The following is an 11713-nucleotide window of genomic DNA, read 5'->3' as shown; positions in this document are numbered from 1 at the left end:
TTCAGTTTTTGTCAGTTTTTCATTAAATATATTGAAAACTACAAAGTGGTATGCAATTCAATATGTTAACGTAACATTATGCATTTGAATTTATGAAGCAAAATTAATTAATTCTATAGGGTAATACAAACCTTTTGGCCATAAAAACACTGTATTAACTTACTGTAAATCACCAAGATGAAAATTGCACTCATGAACTACCAGGCCTATAGAGAAGCATTATTTTTTTTAAATTGAACTTTAGAATTGTGTGTTACTGTGTTTTCCAAACACAGGATACATTGCTGTGAATTTTTACAAATCCATGACAGTGATGTGTCTTTTTAGCTTCCACTACACACTGAAGCCTCCCTCAGACCACCTTAGAATAACATGACAATCGCAATGTGTTTTCATTAAAACAAATGTTTATTACACTTTCATATACAATAAATATATAGATAGATAGATATCATTTTTTACATCATAAGCATTTAATAAAATACATAGGGAATCTGAATAATTTACAAAGCGAGTTCATTTACAAATACAATATAAAACAGTGTTTACGAAAACTGGTTTTAAAACCTACATTTATTTTCTGCCTCAAACAGTAACTACAGGGTTGCTAAACAGCAGGTTTATTGCATGTGAAACCACAAGCAGCCTACAGCAGAGTCACAGCAGAGTCACTGTTAATGGAAATCCCTGACTCAGAGACAGTGACCAAAATAGTTCACAAAGCTCACCAGCTTGGAGTCATCCCTTTGATAGCTGAGATAAGAGCTTTAAAAATAACTAAAACCAGAAGATCTGTGAGGTGTACGTCAACACAGCGCATGAATAATCACATTACAAGGCGGCAAATCATTGTAACAGTACCTGAGCATATTCAATTTAAAATACTCAGACCACAGCCAGTTCAGTTACTCCATACATGGAGTAACTTATCTGAAAGAGAATGCTTTTATACAAGTCACTAAGTGGTAGGTGTTCTGTAACATGTTCTCTCCATTGAGGAGTTGAGTAGGGAAAGACTGGTTTCCCCTCCGTTTCTGATCAGCGTGGTTCAAGGCATTGTAATCTTCTGGGCTCCCCGTACAGCTTTTCTCAATACAGTTCTTCAGCCTAGATTTCGGTGACTGACCTCACAAAGCTTGTGCCCCTCTGGTTCAGGGTGTAAACCTTCTTCAGCTTTCCTTCGAAGGCGCACAGTATGGTTTTCCTGAACTTGATGGAGAGGAAGAAGTAGATGACAGGGTCCAAGCAGCTGTTGAGGGCCGACAGACAGAGCACCAGTTCATTGGCAATGTGCAGGGTCTGTTTGTAGCTCTGTTCCTGAATTATATCCAACTGGGAAAGCACGTAAGGAATGCGCACAATGTGGTACGGCAGGAAGCACAGGATGAAGATGGCGAGGACCACAAAGGTTTTCATGATGACAGCCGTTTTCCGGCTCTGCTGGGTCTTTCCGATGGACATGGATTTGAGTTTCATGGCTATCTTGCTGTAGAAGCTGAAAAACAGCAGCAAGAGCAGGAAGAACATGCCCACCACTAGAAGGTTGAGGGTGCCACTCACCATGGTCTTGCTTTTAAAGTGGAAGCACTTCCCGTCACACAAGCCAGGTTTCCTCTTCTCAAAGAAAAAAGGCAGCATTCCCAAAATGAGAAAAAGCCATACGGCCCGAGTGGCTATGACGCTGCAGCTTACCTTGTGGATCTGATAAAGCTGCACAGGTTTGGTGATCTTCAAAAACCTGTCCAGGCTGATCAAGCCCAGAAACAGGATGCTGGCGTACATGTTAATGTAGAAGAAAGCTCCCACTGTCTGGCACAAAAGGAAGGGCCCCGGGTGGTTCTGGTAGTATATCCGGAGGGGTAGGCAGAGGACCAGTAAGAAGTCCGCTATGGCCAGATTCCTCATGTACACTATGATGGAGGTCTTTGTGCTCTTATAGTTCAAGGTGAACACCCACAGTGCCACAGAGTTGCTGAGCAGGCCGAGGATGCAGATCACTGAATAACTGACTGGAAGAACCAAAGACAGGATGCCATCCTGGAGCTCACAGTTATTGGAGGGTTTTTGATGAGAGAAAGTGTAGGCCTCGGTGGAATTGTCCAGTCCATTTGACTGTGGTGTTGGTAACCCGATCATGTTCAAACTGCAAGAGTAGAAAGAAACAGTGAATTCACTTTTGCAACCCTACTGGGAATTCCAGCAACTACTGGCTTACTGGTGTTTGTGTGTGGGTGCGGTATGTGTTTGTGTGGCAAAATCGAGTTGGGATTTCTACAAACTGTCGATCTCATAAAAGAATAAGTTTCTGTTGTGTAGGTTGTAGCTGATCAAAGATGTTAAATGATATAATTTCTCAAAGTTTTGGGTTAAGGTTATTATTTATTGATTGCGCCTGACTAATGGTTGAGCAAACAGTTGAACAGGGCATTTGTTTTTATCCCATAAGCATGACGAGTTACTGCATGTTACATTGTGTGATAATTCCCGTCGCTTTGATCCTCAGTGATTTAAAGAGTTCACTTCCTTCCTGACTCTCCATTTGTTTTGTTCTTTAAAATCACATCTCCAGAATACTCCTGGCGTAAGATCAAAAATAATAATTTTCCTTGAAATGAAATTAATTTGTGAGGATTTACATAACTAATAAAGGACTGTGAGTTTTTACTAGCCAGGCTGCCTCACAAACTTTATTGAGCCATGTGTTTTCAGAATGTGCTGGTCTCTATTTCTGATAGCTATACAACAGAATAGCAGGTGTGTAATGCAAGTGCGACTAAACCTTGCTTGAGTAAAATGAAAAATAAAAACTAAGATGCCTTTTCAGTGTAATAATCTACTAAAAGTCTCTGTTAGGATCTTGCCAAAATGTTTTCTTTTTGACATAATTTCACCGTACAATATGTATTGAGTGTTTTGAATTTACATATAAAAATCAAAACAAAATTACACAAAAACTTTTATGTTCCAAACAGATGGTCATCAGAATAAAAAGATTTTTTTAAACAGATAAATGTATTAATGCTTTTTTTTCCTACTCATTTATTAAGTTTAACACACCATTCCAAAGCAGAATGGAATACCTACCTATGTATCTATACAGTACTCTCAATGTCAGATTCATGTTACTGTCATTATGTAAAATATTCTTTGATTGCCATTTTTATTACACTCATCTGTTAATTATTATAGTACCTGTGCCAGTAAAACTCAATCATAGAACTCATTAGACAATACCTCCTGAAACAAGTGCAAGTCTTACCTGTGCTTTCTGCAGTTCTCTCTGTGATAGAAAGTTTCTTAAAGTGCGAGCCATACATATATGCTGTAACTTCATCATGGAAATTCCTCTTTGATATACATCAGAGGATCAACGTCACAATACCACGCTGCCCAGTGCTTCCTCTGCTCTGCCTGTAGTATCAACCACAGCTCACAGCTCAACAGTGCTGCAGAGACACACAACATCAAAGGAAGAGTCCTTTGATGTCAAAGATAACATTCCATTTGACCACAGCATTGTAGTAATGACTTCATGATAAAGGCCACATTATTGTTATTTCTTTACATTAATCAGCACACATCATTGGATTTTTTTTTTTAATTGACTGTTACTCAAGTTGACTTGTATGTAAATATAAATGAAGCTTCTTTTGAAATGTTAGTTTACAAAGCTTTTGTTTGCGTTCTAAGATCAAAAATGTGGATACAGTTTGTTTGGAGTGCTAAAATCTTTACTTTATAAACATGAGGGATTTTTCCCATAACACGTTTAAATAAAACGTTGGTTCACTGTGCAGCTTTTGAACAATTCATTCATAATGGAGTTCCTCTAAAGCCAGGCCCACACGGAGGATAGATCATCTCTGAGACGATTCAACACGACTTTACTGTTCTAATAACTTGTTAGGTAATGAAATGTGTCCACTTTATGCATCCACACCAAAACCAACACACTGCCCAACATCTTTCATCTCTCTGCCACACGAGCACTGAATATAACGCCCTGGTATCAGCAGTCACCAGCACTGCCTCACACGCACACACCACACCGTTTAGATCTCTACAGTGTTTACTGCGTATTACACCTGATTCACATCCAGGTGTAATACTCATTTACTGCATGACTGATTCACATCCAGGTGTAATACTCATTTAGTCATTTGGATTGGAGGGTGGTTGTTTAAACTCAGGTGCTTTGCTGTGACTATTCAACAACGCAGGAAATGTGCATGAATTTAATGAAATGTAACAAACCCCTCTAGTTTCTAAATACAGTGAATCCTCACTATTAGTCAAGGGGCCAACAATGTGTGGCCTTACAAAAAAATATTATTCCGATAGCTACGGTAGGATTTTGTTTATTTAAGGTTATTATACCACTAAATACATCTTATTTAAAATAGTCAACAAACTGTGAGTCTTACTAGAGAGATAATATTGCAGATGGTGGGATTAATACTGAATACAAGGGTGGTCGTATTACTGAAGAGGAGTTTACACTGTCGTTAGTGAGAGGTAATCAGCACTCTGAAGTGGCCACAACACAAGGGCTTAGTTTGTGATGATGTCATCACGAGGACAGCAGGGAGGATTTAGTTTGTGACGATGTCATCACAAGGACAGCAGGGAGGGTTTAGTTTGTGACGATGTCATCACAAGGACAGCAGGGAGGGTTTAGTTTGTGATGATGTCATCACGAGGACAGCAGGGAGGGTTTAGTTTGTGATGATGTCATCACAAGGACAGCAGGGAGGGTTTAGTTTGTGATGATGTCATCACGAGGACAGCAGGGAGGGTTTAGTTTGTGATGATGTCATCACGAGGACAGCAGGGAGGGTTTAGTTTGTGATGATGTCGTCACAAGGACAGCAGGGAGGGTTTAGTTTGTGATGATGTCGTCACAAGGACAGCAGGGAGGGTTTAGTTTGTGATGATGTTATCACGAGGACAGCAGGGAGAGGGCGCTCCTCTTTGGGAAAGGCTTTTGGTAAGAAGTAAAAACCCCTTCAGAACCCAGGTTTCCAATCAGCCCCTCTACTCCTACTGAAAAGTGTGCAGCTGTCAACAATAGGGATAAGTCCTACAGTGACGATACTTCACTGACTGTAATTGAAGACACTGTGCTTTGTATTTTCTGGTTACGTTATGCATATAAGTTCTCATTTCTAATTCAAAATGCTCTTCCTTATAACCAGTAAAACAGCAATTAGAGAACTCTCCACTTCTGTCAGGCACACAATAGCAAACATGATATACAAAAGAATACAAAATCACCTATCAAACATAAGAAATAAAAAGTAAATGAACCAATAGTTCAACACTTGACAAAAAATGTACTTCTTTGGCAGTGTGTTCTGAGATGACTGAAGAGATCACTGCTGCTCGGTATACCATGAGCTTGGTAAAGGTCTTAAGGTCTTGGCCTTTGAAGACACACTTCCTCAGGTGACCAAAGACTGCACTAGCACACTGGAGGCGATGGTGGAGTTCATCACCAATGTCTGTCCTCACAGAGAGGTGGCTTCCAAGGTATGGGAAGTGATCCACATTTTCCAGGATCTCGTTGTGGATCTTGATTGACGGGGGTTGGTGCTGTTCAGTAGGAGCTGGTTGCTGAAGGTCTTCCAGATATTAAGCATGAGCCCCATTTTCTCATACACTTCCGTGAAGACGTCTACAATGGTTTGAAGCTCAGACACTGTATGTGTGCAGACACACTGCAATTCAATGACTGAGGTTGAGGTGGTCTTAGTTCTAGAATGAACAGTTTCCCATCTGTTCTGAAGATTAGTTCCACACCTGCAGTGAGCTTGTTGGTAGTAAGGTGAAGCATCACGGCGAGAAGGATTGAAAAAAGTGTAGGTGCAATGACACAGCCTTGCTTGACCTCTGTCTTAACTGAGAAAGGGTCTGTGGTGGATCCGTTGGAGAGGACCACAGCTTGCATGTCATCGTGGAGCAGACGAAGGATGACGACACATTTTTGTGGGCAGCCAAATTTAATGAGAATTTTCTATATCCCTCTCGATTGATGGAATCAAAGGCTTTTGTGAGGTCAAAGAAGACCATAAACAGAGGTTGTCATTGTTCCCTGAACTTTTTCTGTATTTGTCGTGCAGTGAAGATCATGTCGACTGTGCCTCTTGAAGGTGGGAATCCGCATTGTGGCTCTGGAAGGAGCTCTTCAGCCACTGGGAGGAGGCGGTTGAGGAGGATTCTTGTGATTACTTTTCCTGTGGCAGATAGCAGGGAGATTCCTCTATAGTTGCCACAATCAGACTTGTCTCCTTTCTTGATGATTGTCACAATTACAGTGTCTCTGAGATCTCCTGGCATGCTATCTTCTTCCCAAACAAGGGTGATAAATATGAAAAAATGTACATGATATGAATGACCTACAATTTGTAGTTTTAGAAGAAATAATGTACAACACAGAAGAATAAAGGAAAATAAATGGATAAAAAGATTTAAATAGAAAGAACTAGTAGCTTGTTCCACCATTAACTATGTAGTACATTACATCACAGATACATTAATAGATTTAAGTACCTCCACTGTTTGTTATCAAACACACTTTCCCTTGACAAAGCTTAGTTAAACATATCTTTGGTTGTTTCTTACTGATCTTTTTCAGGGTTTTTTCTCTCATTTCACATTAGAGCTGACTTAATTGTGGAGCTCTGAATGTCAGCAGCAAAGTGTTTAACTGATGACATCAGCTGTGTTGATGTTGTTTTTCATTTCTCACAAAGCCTACTTCTGGTTCTGTTTAAGAGAAGGAGCAGCGGGGTGGTCTGTCTGTGGGTTCAGCGTTAAAATTAAACAGGCCCTTGCTGAGAAACACGATCAGGCATGGTAAAGGCAGAAGTGAAACACGTCCTTTGTTACTAATTCTTTTTTTGGCCACTTTATTTATGCATAAAAACGGGGCAATTTAAAGAGGAGAAGAAAGTTATCATGTTCCCAGTGGTCTAGTGGTAAATAAAAAATTGGGTAGACTCCCCTGTTTGGTGCTCCAGGCCAGGCAGTGGCATGGTAGGAACATAGGTTGAACATTGTTTCTGTTTTTTTTTTGTTTTTTTTAATTGGGTTTGGAGGACACCAGGGGCAAAAATGAAAGCCATTAACATGCATTTCTGGCACTCAGTTCCACAGGGACAACACTGTTTTAAGAATGATTTTGGTTTTGTAAATAGCACCAACTAAAAAGAGTCTCCAAGGCAAACAAAATGCACACATTATAAATGTCAGAACTCTGGAAAAAGAAATAATCCAATGTCCCCCCATCCTAATAGTTGTGATTCAGCACTGTAACAGGGGGGTTTTGTTAACTGCTACATCAATTGCAGGTGTCCGCTGAATGACCAGAGAGAGACAGAGGGATACAATTGAAAACGCCACTCAGGCGTCCAGGTTTTGTTACGGGGGCAGATTTATTTAGTAACAACGGCCCTGTTTCTGGAGGATTCATGATCAAGCTGGCATGCTTTATTCACAACACAAGTATCACCTAACTCAAGTCTTTTGTACTGTGAAAATTTACATTATACCAGGCCATCTTTTAAAAATAAACACTAAAGTTATACAGTCTGTTTCAGACTATGATAATCAATGGTGTAAGTATCCACTGCACAATGGCCGTGCATCCAGCAACCCAACAACAACTCTTCTGCATTGAGACTAACACAGTGCTCATTTGTCAGAGTAATTGGACACCACTGACTCAGTGGCATTGCTGGTGCACAGCAAACACATGCTTGGGTTTTTAAATCTCAAATCTCAGAGCGTCCTTTCCAGGGCTAGGATGAAGGCTACTAGCACCACACTGCAGATCTGATGTGTCTAACAACAGAACTAGGGCTGTCAAATCCCGCAATTTGAAATGTTAATCTCAGTTAATCTTGGTTTCAATCTCATATTGGTACGATTGCTGCACCCATCTCATTCAAATTTGTTTTATTACTGATATTATTGTTAATATTATTATTATCATCATCCACAAAACAGAGTCTAAACAGAACATTAACAGAACATTAACAACCAATCACAGGACACGCAGTTCAGTGGCCATGTCCCCCTGCTCGCGCTGCAGTTCTGACTAAGAGCTCTTAGGATTTGAATAACACAATAAAGAAGAAGTGAGTAAACTCTGTATCCCTTATGAGAAGTGGGTAAACGCTATATTGCCCAAATTAAAAGCGGGTAAACAGTGTTTACCTGAGTATACCCTCGACTACACCACTTCAATAAATGAAAGTACTGCTCTTGGTTCTGCAAAATGCATGAATTTGTACCAAGGTACAACTAAATACTGTACTAAGGTACTACAAAATATGGACTCACTTACGGACAAAAAGCTGCAGTTATTACACTCAACCTATCTAACAGGTGTTGTGCCAAATAGTGTCATTGGAAGAACAGTGTCTCATTTGTAGTCGGAACACATGCACAGTCATGTAAATTTATTTGCTCATGCCTAGAATATTTTTTCCTCCATCTTTGCCAAAAACTGTCACATTTCACTTTAAATCAGTACATGAAAATGGAAGAACTGGTTTTAGAAAACAATTACATTTTTTTTTAACTAAGGTTAAATACCCGAATAATTGTTGTAAAAATCAACAAAGAAGTTTAAAAAGATATATCTACAAGTTCTGTTTGGGAGAGTATTGAAAACTTTCGTACAGAACTCACCAGATTAGTCGGCTGTTTTTCTTTTAACAGTTTGAAAACTTAATGAAAAGTTATGCTTGTCATGTTTCATACATAGAGAATTGGTAAAACTTACTAGAATATTCTGTATGTGATCCTGCTCCTAAACGTACCAGTAATGACTCTGCTGGGATATCAGTTGTCGCAGGTAACAATAGTAAAGTTCATAATTCAATTATAATATAAACAAAACTAAAAGTAGTTATTTAAGATTACCCCAGTGTATGAAAATAAAGAAAAAATCAATCTATTGCACACTGTTACTTTAGCAGTAATCTTCAATGAGACACAATTGTGCTGGTGACACTATTTGGCAGGGAGACCTTATTTTGCACTAATAGTGCCAAATACTGCAAGGTGACACTATTTGGCAGCGACACTATTTGGCATAACACCGGCAGTACCACAAGCTTTTTCAGTAATCTGCGATTGTTGTAAATAATGAGTAACACATCTAAATAAAGGATGTTATAAACAATATTAGTTATTAAATAATGATAGTCTGTAACAATACTGCCTTATACAGCAACAACAGAGGCATTTATAAGAAACCCTATAATAAGACATAATCATATTTTGAACATGATAGGAAGCTCTCATAAAATTCCCCCTTGGTTGTCTTGGGCTGTGCTGGATGACCTCAGCACTGTCTAATGTGTCCTGTGACGGGTCTGTTACCATCCAGTTTAGAAGACACAATCATTTTGCTCCTCTGCTTTACAAAAGAGTCAATGAGCGTTATAGTTAAGGAATACTGATTGTAAACTGAGGCCTCCCCTTATGGGAACAAAGGCAGGCCAGGCAGATGTCATGCACTGAGCCTGGAATAGTTTGCAATTAGATACTGGAAGTGCAGCTTCACTGTGTACATTTAAACATGTGATTTATAACCATTTCCTTGCTCAAAGTATATGTGATCATTTAGGTGTACTGTTAATGCATCCTTTAACAATCCCCCTAATCATTCTACAGTATTCATGTGGTCCACAGTGAAAATTATACTACTGGATTAGAATGCATAAAAAAATGAGAATTAATCAAGTACCTGTATCTCTCAAACAATATAAATGTGATGAATTAATAAAATGAAATAAAGACTCCCAGCTGGGTTGCTTTTGCACTTGCTCATAAAATATTTGTGTTTTCCGTGTGTGCAGTATTAATCTATTAAATCGCTATGCAAAGATTCCTTCAGAGGAAACTTGCATCGCTGCGTTGATGTTTCAGAATGACTAGACTTAGTTTAACTCATTCTTTTCTTCTAGATTTTAGTTTTTTTGTTATTGGAATGCTATTAAACACCACCCAGAACTATTACTGCCCTTCAATTGTCAAGTACCACTGTCATTAAGTCTGTTGCTGATGGCACTGATTTCCACGTGTGCTGTACTGATGTGAAGGCAGTGCTGCAGCAGTAAACCTCTGGAAACTTCACTGGGTTTCGGTAAGGTTGTAAATAATAACGCATGCTAGGGTTTCAAAACCATTTTCTTACTAGGTTTAACCTAACTTGACTTTGGTTACCATGGTAAAAGTATAGTAAAGGGTAGGAAAACATGGGCAATCATGGGGAAGTACTACAAAGTGTAGGAAACAATAGTAAACCCAAGATATAAGCATGGAAAATCAGAGTCACCAGGTATCTACAGCACAGTATGTCCTTGTGCCATTCAGTTATCATTGAGACGGAGGGGGTTATTCCTCAATATGTGGACCCCTGTAGATGATATGAGCAATCTGCAGACGCTGGCTCTTTTTCTTGTGAAGTTGTGGCTGTCCAGCAGTTCCTCTTTGTGTTCAGTGTGATTTTCTATGTTGTACTGCAATGTTGGTTGTACAGTAAATAACATAAATAAATGAACAAGGTTTCAATGGGTTTTGAATGTTACTGTATTACTAAACAGTAGTACTGGAAGGGTAAGAAAATCTTCATAATATTGGTCTGACAATGTTTAAGAGTTGAGCATGATTTGGTTGTGGTGCCATATACCAAGCATGGTCTGACAATGGCTTGCCACTGGAAATCAGGCTTCAACCTGAAAATAACATGATACATGATTTCCATTACATGAGAGTAGATGTTAAAACTTGCTGATTTGAACTCGGCTCCCGCCAAGATAAGCACCAACTAAGACGTAGCTTTACAGTAAACTGTGATCTATCTGCATCTCCATCCATTTGTGTTTCCTTCCATCTGATGATGTAGCTACAGTGGCTCTCAAAAGTATTCACCCCCCTTGGACTTTTCCAGATTTTATTGTGTTACAACATGGAATCAAAATGGATCAACACAACAAAAGTCCATAATGTCAAAGTGAAAAATAAAATCTACAAATTGTTCTAAATTAATTACAAATACAAAACAGAAAATAATTGATTGCATAAGTATTCACCCCCTTGAGTAAATATTTGGTAGAGGCACCTTTTGCAGCAATTACACCCTTGAGTCTATTTGGATTTGTCTCTACCATCTTTGCACATCTGGACACTGCAATTGTTGCCCATTCTTCTTTGCAAAATTGCTCAAGCTCCGTCAAGTTGGGACCTTTGGTGAGCAGCAATTTTCAACTCTTTCCACATATTCTCAATTGGCTTGAGGTCCGGGCTTTGACTTTGCCACTCCAGGACATTGACGTTTTTGTTTTTAAGCCACTCCAGTGTGGCTTTGGCTGTATGTTTGGGGTCATTGTCCTGCTGAAAGATGAATCTTCTCCCAAGTCCCAGGTCTCTTGCAGACTTCAGTAGGTTTTCCTCCAGGATTTCTCTGTACTTTGCTGCATCCATTTTGCCCTCTATCTTCACAAGCTTTCCAGGCCCTGATGCAGAGAAGCATCCCCATAGCATGATGCTGCCACCACTATGCTTCACTGTAGGGATGGTGTTCTCAGGATGATGTGCGGTGTTAGGCTTGCGCCAAACATAGCGCTTAGCGTTGAGGCCAAAAAGCTCTATTTTGGTCTCATCAGACCATAGAATCTTCTTCCACTTGGTCTCAGAGTCT

The 11713-nt window shown here is 39.4% G+C and overlaps 1 protein-coding gene across 1 annotated transcript; it reads right to left on the bottom strand.

The window, feature by feature from the left end:
- Nucleotides 1-423: 423 nt before the first annotated feature.
- Nucleotides 424-3373, bottom strand: LOC117430894 (probable G-protein coupled receptor 34). Its single transcript, XM_034051477.3, has 2 exons — nucleotides 3260-3373; nucleotides 424-2143 (listed from the first exon to the last, which is right to left on the bottom strand). The coding sequence occupies exon 2, from the start codon at nucleotides 2134-2136 to the stop codon at nucleotides 1108-1110; it is 1029 nt and encodes a 342-aa protein (XP_033907368.3). The 5' UTR covers nucleotides 2137-2143; nucleotides 3260-3373; the 3' UTR covers nucleotides 424-1107.
- Between the last annotated feature and the right edge of the window lie 8340 nt (nucleotides 3374-11713).

Source organism: Acipenser ruthenus, chromosome 26 (assembly GCF_902713425.1).
Source record: "Acipenser ruthenus chromosome 26, fAciRut3.2 maternal haplotype, whole genome shotgun sequence".
Lineage (NCBI taxonomy): Eukaryota > Metazoa > Chordata > Actinopteri > Acipenseriformes > Acipenseridae > Acipenser > Acipenser ruthenus.
The sequence above is the reverse complement of the archived record's forward strand: the minus strand, read 5'-3'. Positions and strand labels throughout refer to the sequence as shown.